Here is a 21,230-nt window from a genome sequence, read left to right as displayed (position 1 = left end):
AACAACAGAATAGAGAACAACAGGTTAATTTAACATATTAACAGTTATTCAGATAATTATAGCATAAACATAACATAACATAAGTTTACCAAACTCACGATCTCAGGTCTCAGTGTCACTTCTGCACGACCTCCGGAGATAAACCATAGGTCCATGAGGTAAACAGAGCGGTCGTCAGACTCGGCATCAATTCCAGGTCGAATTATTCCAGCCTGTCCGAATCCCGACAGGATGGTTTCGATTGTCATTGAAGTCCAGGCTTTGTCGATCCACCCAGTGACTTCCAGGAAATTTGCATGGCGCACCCTCCTGGTTGCCATGAAGCTGCATTCTCCATCCCCCCTTTCCGCCAGTCAGTCACAAGTTTCTCGCTCACTCCAAACTTTCTTTCTGCTCGATTACCATTTTCAACTGAATATTTCACTATTTGCAGCGAGACAGCGGCTATTTCTACAGGAGGCATGCACAATGGAGTGTGAAGTGACAGTGGTACAGGCGTAATAGGAGTACTAGCTACTGACACATGAGCTTGGAGCGCCCTCTCGTGGCTGTCAGTCTGAAAATTTTAATTTATAAGTCGCACCTGAGTAAAAGTCGCAGGACCACCCAACCCATGAAAAAAAGTGCAACTTATAGTCTGAAAAATACAGTATATTTATTTATTTTTTATTTTATTTTTTTTTTTTATGTATATAGAACAGCTGGATATATTTATTTATTTAGGATACATTTATATTTGTCTATACCTTATTACATGTTCAAAGTGTATTTTATTAATTTTATGTTTTATACATCGCAAAACTGCTCTAAGGTGGTACATATTTGTAGGCTATATTTATTTTCAATTTGAAAGTTTTGCATAAATTATCACTAACACTGTTTTTTTTGAGAGACAAATACTGAATAAATGCATTGTGTAACAAAAAAATAATCGTTTGAATAATCGTGATTTCAATATTGACTAAAATAATCGTGATAATGTTTTTTTTTCCATAATCGAGCAGCCTTAGCTTCCCCCGTGCTCACTTCTATTTGGAACGCAACAGCATCACATTTTGCCATGTCAGATATACACCTTTATTGACACAATAAATGCAAAGGTGAAGAGGATTCCGTAACAACATGTATGACCTGTTTGTTATGTAAATATTTAGTGCTGAGTCCAGACTTCTTGAGGTTTCTGCCGTGGCTTCATCCTCCTGACACTTGAGGTAGAGCATCAGGCCTGAGTTATGGAAGATTTCACACACACAGGGAATGAGCCTGAGCAGCACGTCAATACACGCTCTGACATTTACATTGATCGCGTGCCCTGTGGTAAACACGACATGCATCACGTCAGAAACAATTAAAGGTGACAGCCACAGAATGTGCATCGTTATATGTCAATCTCAACAAACAAAAACATACAAAGTCTCTTTTTTTTTGTCATTTTTGGTGTAAGATCAGTTCAGCAGAAGAAAGATACTGTTTTTCTGTCTGGACATTAGAGAATCCATATTACACTATTTTCTGGTCTGTTTTAAAGTTGTTTCCTCATCACAAACCTGGAGTTGTGTTTCGTTTCATTCACATGTTAAACACACAAACCCTGTATATTTAGGCTCTCAAAAGGAAAACACTCTGTTCCACCTTGTGATGTCATGTGGCAATACAGGAAGTGCTCCACTGTGTTTTTAAACTCACTACAATCACCTTCACTAGATTCATTTGGATAATTTCAGCCCTGGAATCTCTACTGAACGCAAGACAAAACTTAACTTGAAAACTGCCACTACATGACATCACAAGGTGGAACAGAGTATTTTGTACTTTAGAGATGGAGACAGACAAATAATAAAGGGTTACTCAAACATGTGTGAATGAAAAAAAAACACAACTCTTATGTTAGGTATGTTTTTGACGAGGTAACATTATAACATGGCTTAAATCTCACAAGAATCAAATTTGCGTAATATAGGACCTTAGTAGTATATCTGATATTTCTGATAATGTTTTGCCCGTTTGGGATGCATTCACAATTACTAGACTGTAAGAAGGTAACAATATCCAAATCTTTCTGTATGATATTATCACGATATGCATCTCATGCTACAATATTTATTGCAATATTTTGAAGGGGCTCATATAACACTTTTCTGATTTTAAAATACCTTGACAAGATGTTGGTGTGAATTATTTCCATCATCATCCCAAGAATTTAAGTAAAAAACATATCTCTTCATATTGTCTGTACTGAAATGAATCATGGGAGATGTAGTTCCATATGTTTATAAGATTTTGCTACTGTAAAACTATGCATTTAACAAAGGATTTTGTAATTTGATATATTGTGACAGCCCACGATACTATTGTGAGACTTTTGACGATACAGTATCACAGTATTTCAGTTATTGATACATCCCTACTACACTGTCATAATTTCAAATGTATTGTGTTGGTTTCTGTAGCTTGCGTCTCAGTCCGGCAGCAAGACACATCCTGGACTCCCATGGGCTCGACCCAAAACTGGCCACAGCCACTGGACCAAGAGGACTCATTACCAAGGAGTAAGGCTCTACACTCACACTCACTCTCACGCACACACACGTGTTTATGTTTGTCTCCATACAGAATGTCAATGAATCATGGGAATATCATTGATAAAAACAACATGAGACATAGGATTGACATAGTACTTCACACAGCTTGCTTGCCTACCACAGCGGACCTGCACTGAGTGTAGTTAACCCCTGGTGGTTTAAAGCCCTTGTGGTGGTGATGTCAGTGATGTCTTTTCTTGTATCATGCTGTGTGGCTACCTCCAGGCTGTTATGATCCTACCCTAAAGAACACAGTGTGACATGAGCTCCAAATCAAAGCAAATCATCTCTGTTTATGTTGCATCAGGTAGTAATGTACAGACGTTAGAGCTATTACAGTGCGTGTTTATAAAATCTGAAAATGTCACTCAGCGCTTTGCTCTGCTCCATTAGATGTGTTTGTTTCAGGGATCAGTGTAGATTTATATATAGATGCTTTAAAAACAACCATGTGCTTTACACAAATACAGAATATTAAAGAGACAAAAGTGCAAGAAAACTACAGCAATGTAAAAAACAGATATACAGTATGTCAACCCTTCAAACTTTAGTTACTTTAAAAAAAAAAGAAAAAAAATTGCTTCTACAGAGAGGTTGCTATGTTAATTAATGATCGAGTTTTGGGTTTTTTTGTTTTGTGTGTGTATTTCTGAATTACACTATTATATGATTATAATTATATTTATAAATGAATAATTGAAATCTCAATCAATTATTTATGAAATGTCAAAAGTTAACCTGTAGAGAAATACTTATTACCATGTATTAGTGATGTATTGTGATTCATTATTTAAAAGCCACTGTCAATTAGAGAAGTGGCTTTGCTCCAGATTATGAGGAACAGAATTAACACCCACAACTCAATTTAATTAATGATTTATGTGCCAGAAAATCAAAATGAACACATTATACATAAAATGCTGTGTGGGACGGGCTCTTGATTATAATGAATCGTCCTCTGCAGTCCTCTATAATTTGTTTACACAAACAGTACATTAGCCTATCTACAGGAGGCACCTGTTAGCATGTGAGCACATACACATACACACACACGCACACACGGAGCTGCCGCGGCGGTGTGTCTGTGATGATAGGCACATACAGGCACAGAAATGGCAGAAGGGTTTGGGTAAGTGAAAGAGTGAGTTAGCGGTTAGACACTTTAATCTTGTTATATCATGAGTTCACACTAAAGAAGCTGTTAGCTGCGCACACACTCACAGAGCTACCTGCTGTCAGGAGAGAGCTGATTGAATGCTCTCGTTACCCAGCTCACACCCTGCTGGGGAATCTCATTAGGCAACTTCAGTCTCCATGGCAACCCAGTCTCCAGGACCCACTGGTGTCCATAGTAACAGACCTTGTACCGCAGGGAGAAGGGAGAGATACTCAATGTGGCTTATGAAGTGCCCCTTTTTACTTAAATCTTTAATTTAATCTTTTTTTTTTTTTAAGTGTTATATTCTGTAACCACTCGTACCACAATTACTGCATGAGCTCTGAAACAAAAGAGAAGGTAATGCAATTTAACATCTCTTGTCTGTGGTGGACAATGACTTCAATTAAATTTAAGTGGAATTCTTGCTCAAAGGGCATGGATGGTCTAGGATTAAAGTGTTATGGGGAAATTGGACTCTTGGACTTTTCTGCACAACTCAGTATATTTTTGTTAATTTTAGGTTATTCTCATTCATTAGTAGGGGTGTAATGTCATGATGTATGAAACTCACAATGCTTAGGTATTGTGTAATACTTAGATATTTATTGCGATATCGTGGGAAAGCTCACGATATGATGGGGAGGCTCACGATTAGGGATGTAACAATATCCAAATCTTTGCGATATTTTTACAATATACATCTCACAGTACGATATTTATTGTGATATTTTGTGGAGGCTAAACAGCTAAAACTGTCAATACGCTATTTTTTCCTCTTAAAATGCCTTGACAAGACTTAATCCAAAAAGCTAAGATTTCAAAGTGCTTAGAACTGTTATTTCGTTTTGTAGTCTACACTGAAATGGAGCAAAGGATCATGATCTGTGTAGTTCCCTCTGTCTTTTTTTAGCTATTGCTGCACCATAACTCTTAATTTAAGCAAAGAGACTTATAATTCGATACACAATATTCTTTGATGATACAATATCACAATATTTCAGTTATTGTTGCATCCCTACCCATTAGTGAATAACATATTTTTCAAAGTGCTATACACTGCTGTTCTCAATATGTTTTCAAACATGTATGTACGCTCAAACAGTCTTCTAAGTTTATTTTTTTGATAGCCTGTCTAGATAATATTACTCTGCATTGTAAACTAAAGCTCCTAATGGTTTCACATAGGTTGAGCTACTTGAGAAAAGACCAGATTAGACTTGGTTTCCTTCCTTTTGTTGTGGGCTACAGTGGAGCAGGGGACGGACCCCTCCCTCTGCTCTTTTCAGTGGGGCCTGTCTTTATTGGGCATGAATAACATGGGTCACGCAACCTATGGATGAGATCATGGCGTGTTACGTAACCCACAGGAAGCGCTCGAAACAGCTTCATTGTCAACAGCAAAAATGCAATGGGACAAAAAGTATTCAAAATTTTGAAAACCTCTACTAATTGTACTATGATGCCACTGCTACTGTAACCAGGAGAGCTGACATTTACCTAAATTAAAGTTATAATCTATTAAAGCATAGTTTCAGATTATATTATCATTTCAGTCCGTGTATTAAATTATTTTATCTTTTCTTTTCAAAACTCTTCACCATTGGGCATCCTCATTAACTGCAGCCTCACTGAACAAGATGTAAAGCAAGGCGTGTTAATCTATTTCTCTAATGGCAAAGCTCATGTTTATTCATCTTGAAGTGCCACAGTGGGTCCTAGGTGGCAGCACAAGCCACTTTATTAATGGCTGCCTTTGTAAAGTGTGGCTGGTTTAGCACACACCCATGTGCATGTGATGACTGCAGTTTCTGCTCGTTAGGATTCTTGTCACTTCCTTTGGCTTGGCCTTCACTACGCTTTAATGGGCAATGAGAAAAGCAAAAAGCAAAAGCAAATGACAAGATTTTCATATTTTAAAAAAGGCAATCAAATTCAGAGTGGACCTGTCTTGGTATAATCGTGAAAAAAGCAAAATACTGAATCAGAACTGACACAGGTTTAGAAAAACACACCGTCACAGATAGATGAAGCATATCATAAAATAGTGTTCACGCCAGGATAAACTAAAGCCGCAATAAAACTAGGATATGATCATTTCAGTATTTAACAAGGATTAAGCCCTGATGCCGACGACTTTGCAAAATACAGATGTTTTAAAGTTCATATGAGGGGTTTAACTACAAATTTCACTAAAACATTATATTATATTAACTGATTGTCTAGTGTCTTCTAGTCGTACTGTTTTTTGACTAATAATTGGCTGGACATGGGCTGCAGATGTTACAGCAGTCTGGTTTCCATAACTGTTTCCTAGTAACCACAGAGTAACAAAGGGCCAACACTCAACTAATTTAGCGAGTTATTTGACAAATATACTCCGTGGCAACATGTTTATTTCGTTTTTCTTTACTGATTATTAAAACTTTCACATATATTGTACATTTAAAGTGAAGCCCCACATGCAGAATGCCGTAGACCACAATGTATTTAGTGACAGTTGTTGAGGAAGTGTCAGGTTTACTAACGGGGATTTCCAAGTGGGCCAGTTGTTCGACCACAAATACATACTAGTACAATAATGAGAGGAAATGTACAGCACCTGGACTGTTTCACACAGCAGGGGCAGGAGCAGGAGCAGGAGCAGAGGCAGGAGCAGGGACAGGGGCAGCTGGTCAGGACACGACAGCTGAATTGAGTGCAGTCAACTGAAACTAGCAACTTTCACACAACCGCATCTGATACCTTCCCCTGGCACCCCATATCATGCAACGTTCAAACAAATGAGTACACTTTTATATTTTATCATAAGCCTGCCAAAAAAATCTCCTAAAGCTTTTAATGTCTTGCCTGTCACTTTTATTATGTTGGTAAGAGGAAAGTCAATATGTCACCCCAGGCGGTCAATACCTGTTTGAGAATAATAAGGTGAAAGTGTGAACTAAGTTGTTACGCGCCCTCATTGACACCTGACACCAGCCCCGGAGGGTTTGCGTGTTCCCAGGAGCGAGAGAGCTGACATGGTTTCAGTGGATGGATGAACCAAAGTTACCTCCAAATCTTAAATCATGTTTGTAATGCAATAATAAATAGAGAGATGTTGTAATCTTTACAATATAACATCATATGATCAACATTATGTATTTTTTTGATGTAGCAATGTGGGGAAATAAGCAATTTGTCTATTTCTGTGCAGCCAAAATTAAGAAATTGCTAAAAAAAAACAACAACAACAACACATGTATTTGTTACTTGTCATAAGTATATTTTTAAAATGTGTTGTAATTCAGCAGTATACCAAATATTTATAGTCAAGAGCCAATCAGCATGTAGTTTAGTGTGCATTTACTTTGAGTTATCTCATGATTGTTTATTTAATTCTGTTGTCTTTTTAATATTGTTATGAAAAACTGTTGCAATGTCGCAGTTTTGACAATATAATGTTGTATTATCAACATTATGCATTGTTTTCATGTAGCACTGGGGGGAAATAAGTAATTTGTCCATTTGATTGAAGCCAAAATTACTAAATTACTAAGACATACATTTGTTTGTTATTTGTTGTAAGTATATTTTTAAAGAAAGTGTTGTAATTCAGCAATATACCAAATATTTATAGTCAACAGCCAATTAACATGGAGTTTAGTGTGCATTTACTTTGAACTAGCCCATGAAATTTTTGTTTAATTCTGTTGTCTTTAATTTGGTTATGAAACACTATAGAGATGTCGCAGTTTTGACAATATAATGTCATATTATCAACATTATGCATTGTTTGGATGTAGAAATGGAGGGAAATAAGCAGTTTGTCTGTGTCAGTGCAGGCAAAATTACGAAATTGCTAAAAAAACACATTTATTTGTTTTGTATTTGTTTTAATTCAGCAATATACCAAATATTTATAGTCAACAGTCAATTAACATGCAGTTTATTATGCATTTACTTTAACTAGCCCATGATTTTTTTGTTTAATTCTGTTGTCTTTAATATTGTTATTTTTCTCTCTAAGTGAATAATGAAAAACTGTAGCAATGTCGCAGTTTTGACAATATAATGTCGTATCATCAACATAATGCATTGTTTTGATGTAGCAATGTATTCAGTGCAGTCAAAATTAAGAAAGTGCTAAAACACACAAGTATAGTTTTAAAGAAAGTGTTGTAATCACTGAACTCATCCAGCAATATACAAAATATTTATAGTCAAAAGGCAATTTAACACACTGTTAAGTAGGCATTTACTTTGAACAAGCCCATTTAATTCTGTTGTGTTTAATATTGTTTGTGTTTTTTCTCTCTCTATTTTCAGAGATGCTCTAAATCTCTTGAAGGCTTCTCCTGGTGCCAAACTTATTCCACCTGTGGCTGCTCCTCCGCCCTCAGTTCCAAGTCCCGCAGCCCCCGCTCCCGCCCCCGCCCGAGCTCCAGCTGCGGCTCCTCCTCCCCCCGGCAGCCGACCCAACGTCCCTCCTCTGTCTGTGCCAGGGAAGCCCGCAGCACCGGTGAACTGCCACACCTTATCTCACTTTACCAACGATAGTTTTGTTTAACACTGTGAGATTACTCCACGAGATCTGTAGCTCTTTGTTTGGAAAGCTGTTAAGAGACTGTAGAATATTATGTTCCCATACTCTGCACACAGGATACAAAGTAGACATTTCTCATCTTGGTTAAATCCGGTTTTGTTAAGAAAAGATCTCGAGGATCCAAAAAAATGTGCCATGGGGCTCTCACATTACTGCACAAAACAAGTCCACAGTCTGAAAACTTGCAATATAAAATTACCAAAGGCCCTCCAATGTCAACTCTATATGTGACAGATTTAATAATTATCGCCTGCTGAACTTGTTTAATTATTTTATATTTTATCATTTGCAGATTTAAACATATTTTTTTTTCAATACTATATTTGTAACAGTTTAATCTTCTCTTCTTCAGGGCACTTTCACAGAAATCCCAGCCACAAATGTGCGTCGTGTGATCGCTCAGAGGCTAACGCAGTCGAAGACCACCATCCCCCATGCGTACGCCACCGTGGACTGTGACGTGGCCGCTGTCATGCAACTGCGCAAAGATTTAGCCAAAGGTAAAAAATAACTATGCAAATACAATTTCCTCACCAGCACCACACACACACACACACACACACACACACACACCAAGGCACACAGACCACAGCACGCACAATGGCATACAAAGGTGCCATCATGTGATTATATGTAGAGAATAACCTTACTTATTGTAGTCTTTATTTATCATAATTATGAACGTTCACATGAGTTTAAAACATTGTAATTACCTGGTCCCCGAAGGGTTGACCAGGTTTTGTATTCACCCTGTGTGTCTGTGTGTGTGTGTGTCTGTCCACCCACGATAATTCCGCAATTTATGGACTGATTGTCACCAAATTTGGTACGTGGGTCAAGCCCCCGTGCCTGATGCCGCAAAAAAAGTTTGATGATGATCTGAGGTCATTTGAGGTCACACTGGTCAATTGAAAGGTCATGCCATTATAAAGGATAGGCAATTTCGGCAATTTCTGAACCATCTGCAGCTAAAATATTCACCCAATCATCACACAAGTTGGCACACACATAACCGGGGTGCACCGGATGTTACAAGTTGAAACTGGTCAAGGTAACCAAGGTCAAATATGCGTTTTTGGTCATAACTCCGTGAAGGATCGAGCTAGAGCAACGGGAGTGGTCTCAAAATCTCAGAAAAATTAGTATCTATTTATAATTCTATGCATTTGTATAGTAAAATATTAATAGTTTTCTAGATAATCACTAATTATAGCAGTTCCTTTCTCTTTAAGTGTATGCCGTTAAAATTCTAATTGGAGTGAAAATAATTTCTTCTTTTTCTGGTGATACACAACACACTAATCTATAGTCACAGAAGTAACATATACGGAAGTCATGAAAAATTACATTTTTGTTACACGCTAGTAAACAGCGATTGTGTGATTTTGGTCATGTGTGACCAAAATCACACAAATGTTCATGGGCACTGTACAGCTAGACACATTGCATTGCATTTGTTGTATTTATGAGGACCCCCTCGAAAATGAGATGGCAAGACATCTCAAGGGGCTTATCCTCCAAATAAATTAATTCAAATAAATAAATTCAAACACATTGCATTGTGGATACAACGATCATGTAATATGGGCTGGGCTCCTCATAAGCTGCTTCTGTGGCGATGAACTGCCCCCACCGATGCCTCATGGGGACCAGGTTGCTATCTCTGATTGCACTTGTTTCCATTGTAATTTAGTAGTGCAAATTAGACATGCAACAATGTACAGAGAAAAGATTTGATAGCAGCAACTGGCATATCTGACCTATGGGCTGTCCACTTAGTCAAACGATAAATTCTCTTGTACATCGAGGCCTTTCGAAATACCTTATTACCCAAACAAAAGTTGCGATATAGTGGCTGAAGACTTCTACGTATTATACAAATAAAGTATTATTATGGAAAATCATATAATAATAAAATGTTTGTTATTTTTATTTTAATAATGTATCTGTCTTTGTTATAAAAATGTATTAATGTATGTAATGTATAGTCATAGTAGTAGTCTGTATAGTCCACGTAACAATAATTATCAAAATATGTGTTTTTTTTTTACTCACAATTTGTCGATTTCATGATTGCAGCCTCAATGAACAAGCTTCCAAAACCCGTACCACCACTGATGAATAGCATTTTAAGTCTTCAGAAACCTCTTCAAATCAAATAAAATAACAAACTACGAACTATCATCATTCATAATTTTCTAAAACTGTAAAACTATGAATGACAGGACTTGTTCGGTGCCCATATTCTCGAGCTATGCCCTGACTGCCTTGTTTAACCGTGTAGTGGTTTGAACACAGTGTACTGTTGTGGGTAATCATTTCATCACAGTTACCAGTGTGTGCAATGAATTACCCGACTCGAACCTTAAGAAGCAGGCATGTTGTGTGATGGATGGAGAAGGCAGAACCTCTGTGAAAAGCTCGTGTGCAACTTGGACATCTGACTGAAAACGTGACTGGGCTCTTGTGTATCTTGAGTGCGATAGTGTTACTTATACAAACACACTTTGCCTCTTTACTTCCTTAGATACTGTTTCTAACCACACTTCTCACAATAGTTTGCGTGTGTGGTTTGATGGGATAAACCAGAAACAGGAAGGGTATCTTGATGTCACAACGGTTATTTTAAAACACAGGACAGTTATTATGGTTTTACCTCAAATGTTTTTTGGCCCTCAACTTTACTCAGAAATTGTACTGTTAAATAATTCTAGGTATCGCTAAGTGAATTTCTGCAAATAAAGTGTTAACTTGTATACTAACAAAGACAAGCCACCAAGTCGTATGGTGCCCTATGTAACATTTTACTTTTGGCAAGGAGATGTTGCTGCTTTGAATGATCCACAGTAGACCATTAATTAAGATAGTACCATCAATAATACCATCAATTAAGATAGGAGAGAATGTTGACCTTTATTAAAGTTTTTCCTTCTGAAAATGTGCCCTCTTTTAAATCTTATTTGACGGTTGTTCATTATCAGCCTCTTATCACCTAGTCAGCCGGTCTCAAACATGCACATCTATTAAACAAACATTAAATGTCTGTGCCATGAGGACGGGTCGGCTCATTCCAGACCTATTAGCGCGTGTGTGTTCTTGGGGATTGTGGCGGTTGTTTTTGTGGAGCCTCTTTGTTCCGGGGCACAGAGATTTCACGGTTAGCTCATTAATCATCCTGCTCACGGCACTCATAACAGTCTGGTACAGCTCTGTGGCCTGGAGTTGGCAGCCATGCCAGGCCCAGGCTCACTGTCCCACCAGTGTAGTACAGCAAGCACTGGCAAGTGACAAGTGCCCATTGGGTGGTTTGGTAGATTGTTCATGTCATGTCTGCTTGTTTAAAAAATCTGCAATGTGGTGAAATAAATTAGACCAACAGATGTTCTCATTAATGCTTTTTGTCTCTCCAGAACAAATAAAAGTGTCTGTTAATGACTTCATTATCAAGGCAGCGGCTGTTACACTCAAAGTAAGTCAAATTTAATTAATTTTCACACAATCCTCCTTTATTTGTGAATCTGTGAAATGTGTTTGTGTTTCATATAAAATAGTAAACCTTATTCATCGGATAACATCTGTTCTATTGTGCACCAATGGTTCCTGGTCAAGTCCCGTTGAGACCTGTTGTGTACCCCAAACATTGATGTACTAAATGTTTGTGGACGCTGCACACAGTATTCATTAATTAATAGTAATAGCATTGTAATGTATATTCAAATAAAACATTACATTACATTACTTCAAAACACTTAAGATGGGTCGTTGTGATCAAAAAATAAAAATGTATAATAAACATGACAGTAGCTGCTATATACCATAGACTTATCAGTAGAAATCCCATACTAAGTGGACAATGTCAGATCAGATGTTCTTGCGTGCGTTATAGTGAGGCAAGTGAATTACATGAGGAATGCACAGCATAAATGTGCTTTTAAGTTTTACAGTTCGAGAGAAGTGTTAATGTCTTATGTGATATAAACTTTGTCAAGTTCAGTAAACATAAAGACAGGCAGAGTTTTGTTTAGTTTCATCAAAGACTCTTAAACACATCAAGAGAAATGAGCACTTAACAGAACTAAAGCTGTCTTAATGTTGTTTTCTCCATTAGGAAATGCCTGAAGTGAATGTGACGTGGGCGGGGGACGGACCACACGCACTCGACACAGTGCACATCTCTATCGCCGTGGCGACAGAGCGAGGCCTCATCACTCCTATCATTAAAGATGCTGCTAGTAAAGGTGTCCAGGAGATTTCAGATAATGCCAAGGTAAACAGTCTCAGCTCACAGCAGGCAGGTTTTCTGCAGACAGTAATGACTACACATAACAAACTGTGGTTATAAGGTCTCAGTAAAATTACTATTTATTACATTATATGCTAAAAAAAAAAAAGTGTGAATTTCATTTTTCAAACTGCCACATTACAATATAACAAGCATTGCTATTTTAGTAAGTCATGTTTAGTTAGGCAAAAAAAGATCTCACTGGTAAAACAGATACTTTTTTTGCTGTGTGCAATGTCTTGAGTTACATATTACATGTTTGCTATTGTTTGCAAACCTGAACAATTATGAATCATTATGGTAAAAGCTCAGATGTCATTTGGCCCTCTTCAGAAGTTGTACTGTTAAATTGTGATAAATGATGCTAGGCGTTGCTAATAGGGATGCATTGATATAATACAGGTGTTGTTTTACCTGTCTTCAGGTGTAAAAGTTGATCAACTCATGCTACTTTGATATGTTGGGGGGGACTCTGGAAAGGAGACTCAGGGAAGAGACTGGGGAGAAACTGTCGGGCCTAGGCCCTGCCCTGTCTGCTGTAACAAAGAATAAACCTTTTTCTGTATTTCATCAATTCACCAGGCTTCGCAAATGGATCATTAATTATTTTCAAGAGATACATAATTTTCATAACACACATATCACATGTTGGTGCAGATAATGAATAATTTTCTGGATCATATTTTCGCTTCCAGATAATGGTTCAGCCGATATCCTGACTGGACATATAAATAGATGTAATAACACTGTTTACTGGTTGTAGTTGACCCAGAAAGTCTCATTATTTATACAGAGTTGTTCTGTAGTTTTTCAAGTGATAAATAACAGCTACATAACACTGGAAATGCTGATTCTAGACTGCACTGGTGTTGGTTGATATCGAAGTGAATTTATGATGTCACCCACTACTGACATGTATTTCATTTATTTAACAAGTTGTACAATAAATCAAAATGTTAACTTGTAAACTAGCTCATTCAACAAACCTATTACAGACACAACCGTAATGGTGCCCTATGTGACCTTTTGCATTTGGGTTTAAGGTACATACTATGTGTTTGTTGTTGTTTGCAAACCCGCAGAGCATACCACATTAGACATGTCCTGGCTCCTGTAGAGAACTGGTTGGATATGCTGGCCTGTGTTTTTGGCTTTGTTGGTCTCAGCTGTTAGTGGCCACATATGGAGCAGAAAGCAGCCATGGTTGTCTCTTTATCCTGCACACACACAGCAGCTGGGGACAAGCGGTTATCACACACATGAACTCCAAATGTAATGGCCTGAACATTCCAAAGCGCACGGTCTATAGGGTACAGTAGATTGCATAATTAGCATCTCGTGTCTCATTTCTGGCCTCGGAGTGAATGAGAATAGAATTGTAATTTGTTGTGTTATTTGTTTTAATATGCTGAGTATCATTAAGCTAATAGTGCTATAACAGTGGAACAGTTTACCCCGAATATCAGAGCTCTCTGGAGTCATTTAAATCTGCTCTTAAGGCACATTTCTTTGCTTTGGCTTTTAATACAAATTAATATGTATTTGGACTGTTTTCGCTTGTTTTTATATGCGTCGGTGTTGTCACGATGCTAGAATTTCAAATCAAACTGTATTTTGAGACAAATGAATAGACTAAATACTAAATACCTCTTCCATTACCACAATGAGATTAAAAACACTCTTTATACAGTAGACGGTAGTCCATGTTACACTACTGTCTAATGTTGTTTCCTCATCAAAAAACATACCTGGAATTGTGTTTTGCTTCATTTCCACGTTTAACACACAAATCTTACATATTTAGGCTGACTTCTTCTCTCAAGATGAAAACACTGTTTCACCTTAGATAGGAAGTGCTTCATTGTGCTTTTTTTTTTTTTGCTCCATACACCTTCATTAGAATCATTTTTGATCATTTCAGTCTGAGAATTTCCAAGCTCTACTGAACTAAAGGTAAAAGGTAGGTGCTTAATTGAAAAATACCACTACATGACATCACAAGGGGGAACGGAGCACTTTTAGCTGAGGAGATGTAAACTAGTGGTGTGCCGAAATATTGAAATATAGATAGATCGTATCATTTACTGTGACGATATAGTATCATGATCGTGGGCTGCTATATTGTACGGAGCTATATCACCAAGAATATTTTTTGGTATATTTTACAAAATTATTTCATAACTGTGCTACAGTTTTGTTGCTTGTTTAGAGGAAGGAAACTTGTTTATGTGACACATTTTTACTGTTTTGATGATTAAAATGGGTGTGTTTCATATGACCTTTGCATAAGAATTGATTTAACAAAGACTAATAGTATCACAGCCACGATTTAACCTTTATTTTTTATCGAACCATATCTAATTGATGTGAAATATATCGTATCGAATCGTATCAAATTGTCTCAAATAGAAAGCTCATTGTATTGAGATATGTATTGTGTCATGGTTTTATTCAAACATGTGTGGATGAAACAAAACACAACTCCAGGTATGTTTTAATGAGATAACAGCATTCTAACATGCCTTAAAGATCATAATTTAGTTTTGCATAATATAGCACCTTTAAGGAGTTAATTGTTTTTTGTATTACCTTTTTTGACCAAAATATTACACATTATACATGTATGTGTACTAGGGAAAATCTATTATTCCATTTTGGCATACCTGCAATGATCTAATTCTTCATGCAAGTTTTAATTGGCCTGGAGTTAAAATGAACATGCAATATGGATGAGTTAAAAGGTCACTTGACTCCATTTCATAATAATAGCGCATCAGTCTGTTTTTCCTTTCCCAAATGCTGAGCGCCATCTGACAGCATCGCATTGTCATTCACTCTGACTCACTCTTGGCTTCTCTGCAATGGTAAAATTTTTGTGATAACCTTTTTCAGCATATTTAGATTGGCAGAACATGACTATAAGATTATTTTAGTTCTTGCAGATTCCAAGCCTAAATATGGGTTTTGTTTTCTGACTTCCATGGTTACTGGTTACTCATATTTTTCCACTACCAGACTCTGCCATTACCGAACGACTGATGCAGCTTGTCGTGCTCTTGTTTATGGATTCACCAAAGCTGCCTCTGATAACATGTCTCAAAGTGCTCTACTTCGCAACTGGGTGTTGGCTATTCCCTTCCCTCATTCTGACAGTGCACACTCCACTGGTTTCCATTTATCTCGTTGCTTTGTGTTGAGCTGGATGCTGCTTGATGAGGTTTCAAGTTGGTTTCTGATAGGTAGTTATAAAGTCAAAAAACCATTGTCCTTTATATAGATTACCTAATCAAATTTGTGTGAAAAAAATCGAATTAATCATCTGTCTAATAAACTTCATCAGTGTTTTATCAGTGCGGGTGAATTGGCTCATAAGTAGTACTTTTAACTAAATGTTTTCAAAAGGCCGGTGACTCTTTATTACCAATTGTAAATGCACATATTTAAATGAATCACTGTTTTGGCCCTTGATCGGACATCACCTTGATCTGTGTTTTGATATGCGGCCCTTGATCAAAAAAGTCTGAACACCCCTAGTCTAGACATAAACACCACAGGCAGTTTCTATATGGCACATTAATAAATATTTTTTTTAAACCGCACAGGGTTGTTAATTGTTGTGGTGATTGTTGTTATTGTTGTTACTTCTCAGTCCAACTGGCACATCTGATTTATAACTTTGCTTTTGTTCCTTATTCAACAAACAATAGACAATTGCCTTTTCAAATTACTTTTCCTACAAAATGTATGCTTAACCACGAACTGTATGAAATATGTAAATGATGTAGTAGTAATCTATCTTAATATATAGTGTCTAGGGTCGATCGTCTGGAGAATTAACAATCGATTTTCGATTAATTATTAATGTTTTTATATTCAAATTATCAGCATTATTATTACTATTACTAATCTGCATAAATAAACTCAACTTTACAACATATAAACCATAACCACTATAGAGCTACATCTCCCGTTTGAGATTATAATGTGTTTAATGCAGCTTTGACACATTTGTTTACATTTATCAGAAACAAAACTTAAAACCACATGGCTAATTTGCATAAACTAAAAGTGCTGCTCTTAGCTCAGCTCTTTTTCACTCACTTTATGTTGATTTATTTATTTTGAATACTGTTGTGGTGAAAAGACAAGTGTTTGACTTTTGGACGCATGCGCACTCAACCTCTTGTTGCAGTAACTATATTGTGATACATGCACCATGACGAAACCGGAGTACTCAAAAAACCCGCTCATACCTGAGACACTGATGTGCATGTAAACACACTCACTGAGTGGTACAGTGACCTCAGTGATACAGGAGGTGTGCCAGAGCCGAAACATGGGATTGTGAGGCCGCAACTCCAGTGTTTGCGCTGTCACAGCCCCATCTCCTTATGCTATGCTACACACAGTAACCTACATTCAGTTTGTCGTTTTAAAATGAACGTGATCGACGGAATTCTTATTAATCAACTAATCATGCCCGTCCCTAAGAGTGACCAGAGTGTATATATCACTAAAAGCTAAATTTTCTACACTTATAACTCTTTATGTTGATGATGACATGTTTTTATTTTTGTTCTTGTCTTTTTACAATTAGTAAACTGTTAAGCTAAAGTTTCATTTCTCATTTCATTTCTTTCTATAGACCTTGGCTCAGAAGGCCAGAGACGGCAAGCTCCTACCTGAAGAATACCAGGGAGGTTCATTCAGGTAAATCTTTCCATCTTTGTCTGCTGCGTTTTGCATAACCATTACCAAGAAACAAATAGCCACTTGGAATAAATATCCACTTTTATGATTTCATTTTGCCTTATTCTGCATTTTATTCCAGCCCGAGTGAGACACAGACTATCAGTTACAGTGCCATCAGTTGGAAAAGTGGAAGGCAGGCGTTTCAACTCATTAGAATTAATAGCATCATTTGGACTTGAATGGGGTTTCTGTGTCAGGCAGAGGCGATGATTTCTTATGGAAATGCGCCTCTTTGCGCTCAAGGGAACATATACGCACTCCTGATCTATTCATTCGTCAGTCCCCCGGGTTAGGATTCTCATTAAGGTGAACAGCAGACTTGGGCTCCAGGGTCAGACTCGCTCACCTCATATACACTTATCTTCAAGTCGTCTGTGGAGTGTTTCCAGGGTACACTAAACAACGTTATAGTATTCACCAGCCAGCACTTCCTCTGGTGTTAAAGCATTATGTCGTTCATGGTACGGGTGCTACAGAACCAAAACTGTCCATTATGAGGATTTACACAAAAAATATATGGGTACTATTACCAGGATATTGGTTTAGAGTTAGGCAGATATAAAAGAATATTGCCTGTGTAATCCATCAAACGTCAAGCTGTGATAAATAACAAAAGAAAAACTGGACAAAAGTTTTAAAGTGAAGACATTTCGCCACTCAGCCAAGCAGCTTCTTCAGTTTTGGTCAGATTGGGGGTGGGCTCTACCTTCAGATAGATATGTCAGTCTAATACTTTTGTCCAGTTAATGAATATTATTAGACTACTGGTCATTTTTGCTTTGACGTCATGTTGCTCCCAACATGACGTGGCTTTACATGTATCTCTATGTTGGAATTTTTATCTTTTAGCATGGTGACACAATGGACACATTAGCAAACATGGTCAAAAATGTTTTGAGATGAATACAAAAAAAAAAAAAAAAATGGTAGCGGTGTAATGGTACACAAAAACCACCTCAGTTTTGAGGTCACAGTTTGGTTCATATTCGATACAGTATGGGAACAAAATACAAAAACATTTGCTTGTTGTTTATTTGTGTGTTTATTAAACCAACAATTTGTTTTAACATTTTACAAATGGGAAAATAAAATTAATGGAAAGTGCTGCTTGGTAATACTAATTCCTTCTAAACAGTAAACAAAACTTCAAAAAGTAAAGTGCAACACTAACAGTTCCAGCATGAAGTGTTACTCAATCTGGGGGGGTTTGCAAGGTTTCACGTGGTTCAAAGGGACACGTAGTCAATGCGGGGGGCAGTTGTGAAGGTAGCCACCCTAACTATAAAGCACTGCAGGAAGCACTGCCACCTCAATCAGGGACGAGTTCCCTCATGAATATTAAAGAGCTGAACCTTCCATTTAGCTGCACATGTAGTGACAGAATGTAAACACACACAAATTGGACAAATTCACTCATGCACAGCCCTGCACTGAACCGAACATCCCATACCAAAATGATTAGGCACGAAAATATGTACAATTACACTACAAAATGGATTTAAACAACACATTTTCAGAATCCTGTTATCAATACGAGCGTTCATGGTCCTGTTAAGATGTTCAGTTTTCAACAAAAGATAGAGGAGTTCCTACAGTTAACATCACACCTCCAGGGACTCTTGATTGACATCAGCTGCCAGGTGTCAACACAAACTCTCTCTTTCTCCCTCCTCCCTCCTGCAGCATATCGAACCTGGGCATGTTCGGCATCAGCGGCTTCAGCGCGGTGATAAACCCCCCTCAGGCCTGTATCCTCGCGGTGGGCACATCCAGGAAGGAACTGCATCTGAGCGAGGACCAGCAGAGCATCCAGACACGGCAGCTCATGACCGTTACACTGTCCAGCGACGGACGGCTGGTCGATGATGAATTGGCCTCGCGCTTTCTTGATAAGTTCAGAGCCAACCTGGAGCAACCGCAACGCATGGCACTCGCGTAAACGGAAAAATCCTGACAGGGAATTGAAAACTTCCTAACATGGCCTATCTAGTACAAGCTCACTCAGAAAGTATGTCTATTCATGGGTTTCAGCTTCCTGTTATAGGAGTATGTTTTTTGGGGACTTTTTCTCCATTCAAAAGATATTGTGTTTGTTAATCGCTATGGCAACAGCACTAATTTCTCCATCACTCTGAAACCCATGGATAGTTATGTTTCCATTAGGGACCTGGCTACATTAAATGATTATATTAACAGAAATAAAAACACTATAGGGAAAGGCGATTTTGTTCTGGTTGACATTTGAAAGGCAAGTTTCCTATACAATCTTCAATAACTACCAAAAAATGTTATTTAGGGTGCTTTTTTTAAGTTTTTGTCAGCGGAAACCAGTTTATAAAAGGATTCAAAACATTTTTAACATGTGACTATCATTTTTTGGGTATCACAATACATAGAAAGTTGTGTCAAAAGTTCAACGTATAAATAGCCAGTTCCCGTGAATGCCCTGGGGTAGTTATTTATAAGATGTACTTACGTTGCTTTCTGTACAGTTATCAGCCTCTGTCATGGAGGCAGCAAGTTGGTGTAAAAACAACATTCAGGCCAAGGTGCCAAATATTACTGATAGGCTGTAAAGCATTCTGGTGTGTATATATAGTCCTTAAACTGTTAAAGGTACACTGCGCAACTTTTCTGGTAGAGGGTCCGCTACCTGCTTGTCTCCATGGTGATGTTATTGCTCTGCCCGGGATGTTCCATGGTATGACATTAAACACGTCTATCTAGGATTTATTTATTCTGGGTGTGTCTGTTGCTCAAAAATACAATCATTCCTACTGTGAATATAATGTAGTGTACTGCTGTTTGTCTCCCTCCTGATAGATAGGTTTAATTTATACTGTGGAACATTCTAGACAAAGCAATAATGTTTCCATGGAGATAAGTAGGTAGCAGACCCTCCACCAGAAATGTTGCGCGGTGCACCTTTGATGCACTTACAAAACTGTATGTTATCTTTGTCCAGTGTATTTATTACTGAGATCAGAACATTTAAGTGCAGACGACATTAAATCAATCACATTTGGTTCTTTAATAACAACGTAACATCCCAGAAATATTTCAGTTCCAGTGATTTCATTTACATGCCAATAAAACATTGTCCAACCTTACTGTTAATGTGTTTTTGTTTTGTTTTTTTTAAGGTGCACTATGTAACTTTTTGGTACTGGTTTGGTCACCTGCTTCAATTGGTTCACACTGTGACATTAAACTGGTCTACCTTACATTTATTCAGTTACAGGTGATTTTATTGCTCAAAAATATCTAGAAAAACAGCCATTCTGAGTGTGAGCGCCGGGGTCGCCTCTCCACAGATCTGACCAGTAACTTGGCCTGGCTTGGTCTTCATGATGATGATAGAAAGTTTTAATGCCATACTGTGACATATTTACACAAAGTAATAACCTCTCCATTAAGACTGGGTATCATTAAGTAGATGCCTGTATGATACATACCTCGATACACAGGCCACGATGCGATACATATCTCGATACAATGAGCTTTTGATTCAATATGGTATATTTCAAATCGATTTGATACAATTCAATAAAAAATAATGGCTAAATCATGGCTGTCATACTAGGTCTTTTTTAAACCACTTCTTGTGAAAGATCATATGAAACATACCCTTTTTAATCATAAAAACAGAGGAAATCTCAAATGTGCTGCATGAACGAGTTTCTTTTGTCTAAAGAATCAACAAAACTGTAGCACTTTGACAAGCCCCCAATATCGACACTGTATCAGCACATGAAACGATATATCAATATTTTTGCACACCCCTAATCTCCATGGAGAAATGCAGACGGCCGACCCTCCACCAGAAATATTACACAATGCATCATTAATTCCATCAAAATCATACAATGCAGA

The 21,230-nt window shown here is 37.5% G+C and overlaps 1 protein-coding gene across 1 annotated transcript in view; it reads left to right on the top strand.

The window, feature by feature from the left end:
• Positions 1 to 20,467, top strand: part of pdhx (pyruvate dehydrogenase complex component X) — a 38,374-nt gene extending 17,907 nt beyond the window's left edge. Inside the window, exons 5-11 of the mRNA XM_020934919.2 lie at positions 2,451 to 2,549; positions 8,047 to 8,239; positions 8,676 to 8,823; positions 11,734 to 11,792; positions 12,432 to 12,590; positions 17,251 to 17,315; positions 19,041 to 20,467. Coding sequence (XP_020790578.1) covers positions 2,451 to 2,549; positions 8,047 to 8,239; positions 8,676 to 8,823; positions 11,734 to 11,792; positions 12,432 to 12,590; positions 17,251 to 17,315; positions 19,041 to 19,296 — 979 coding nt within the window. The 3' untranslated portion in view covers positions 19,297 to 20,467. The remainder of the gene's footprint in view (positions 1 to 2,450; positions 2,550 to 8,046; positions 8,240 to 8,675; positions 8,824 to 11,733; positions 11,793 to 12,431; positions 12,591 to 17,250; positions 17,316 to 19,040) is intronic.
• Positions 20,468 to 21,230: the final 763 nt, after the last annotated feature.

This window comes from Boleophthalmus pectinirostris, unplaced genomic scaffold, assembly GCF_026225935.1.
Source record: "Boleophthalmus pectinirostris isolate CB_2022bp ecotype Guang Dong unplaced genomic scaffold, ASM2622593v1 HiC_scaffold_2, whole genome shotgun sequence".
Classification (NCBI taxonomy): domain Eukaryota; kingdom Metazoa; phylum Chordata; class Actinopteri; order Gobiiformes; family Gobiidae; genus Boleophthalmus; species Boleophthalmus pectinirostris.
The sequence above is the reverse complement of the archived record's forward strand: the minus strand, read 5'-3'. Positions and strand labels throughout refer to the sequence as shown.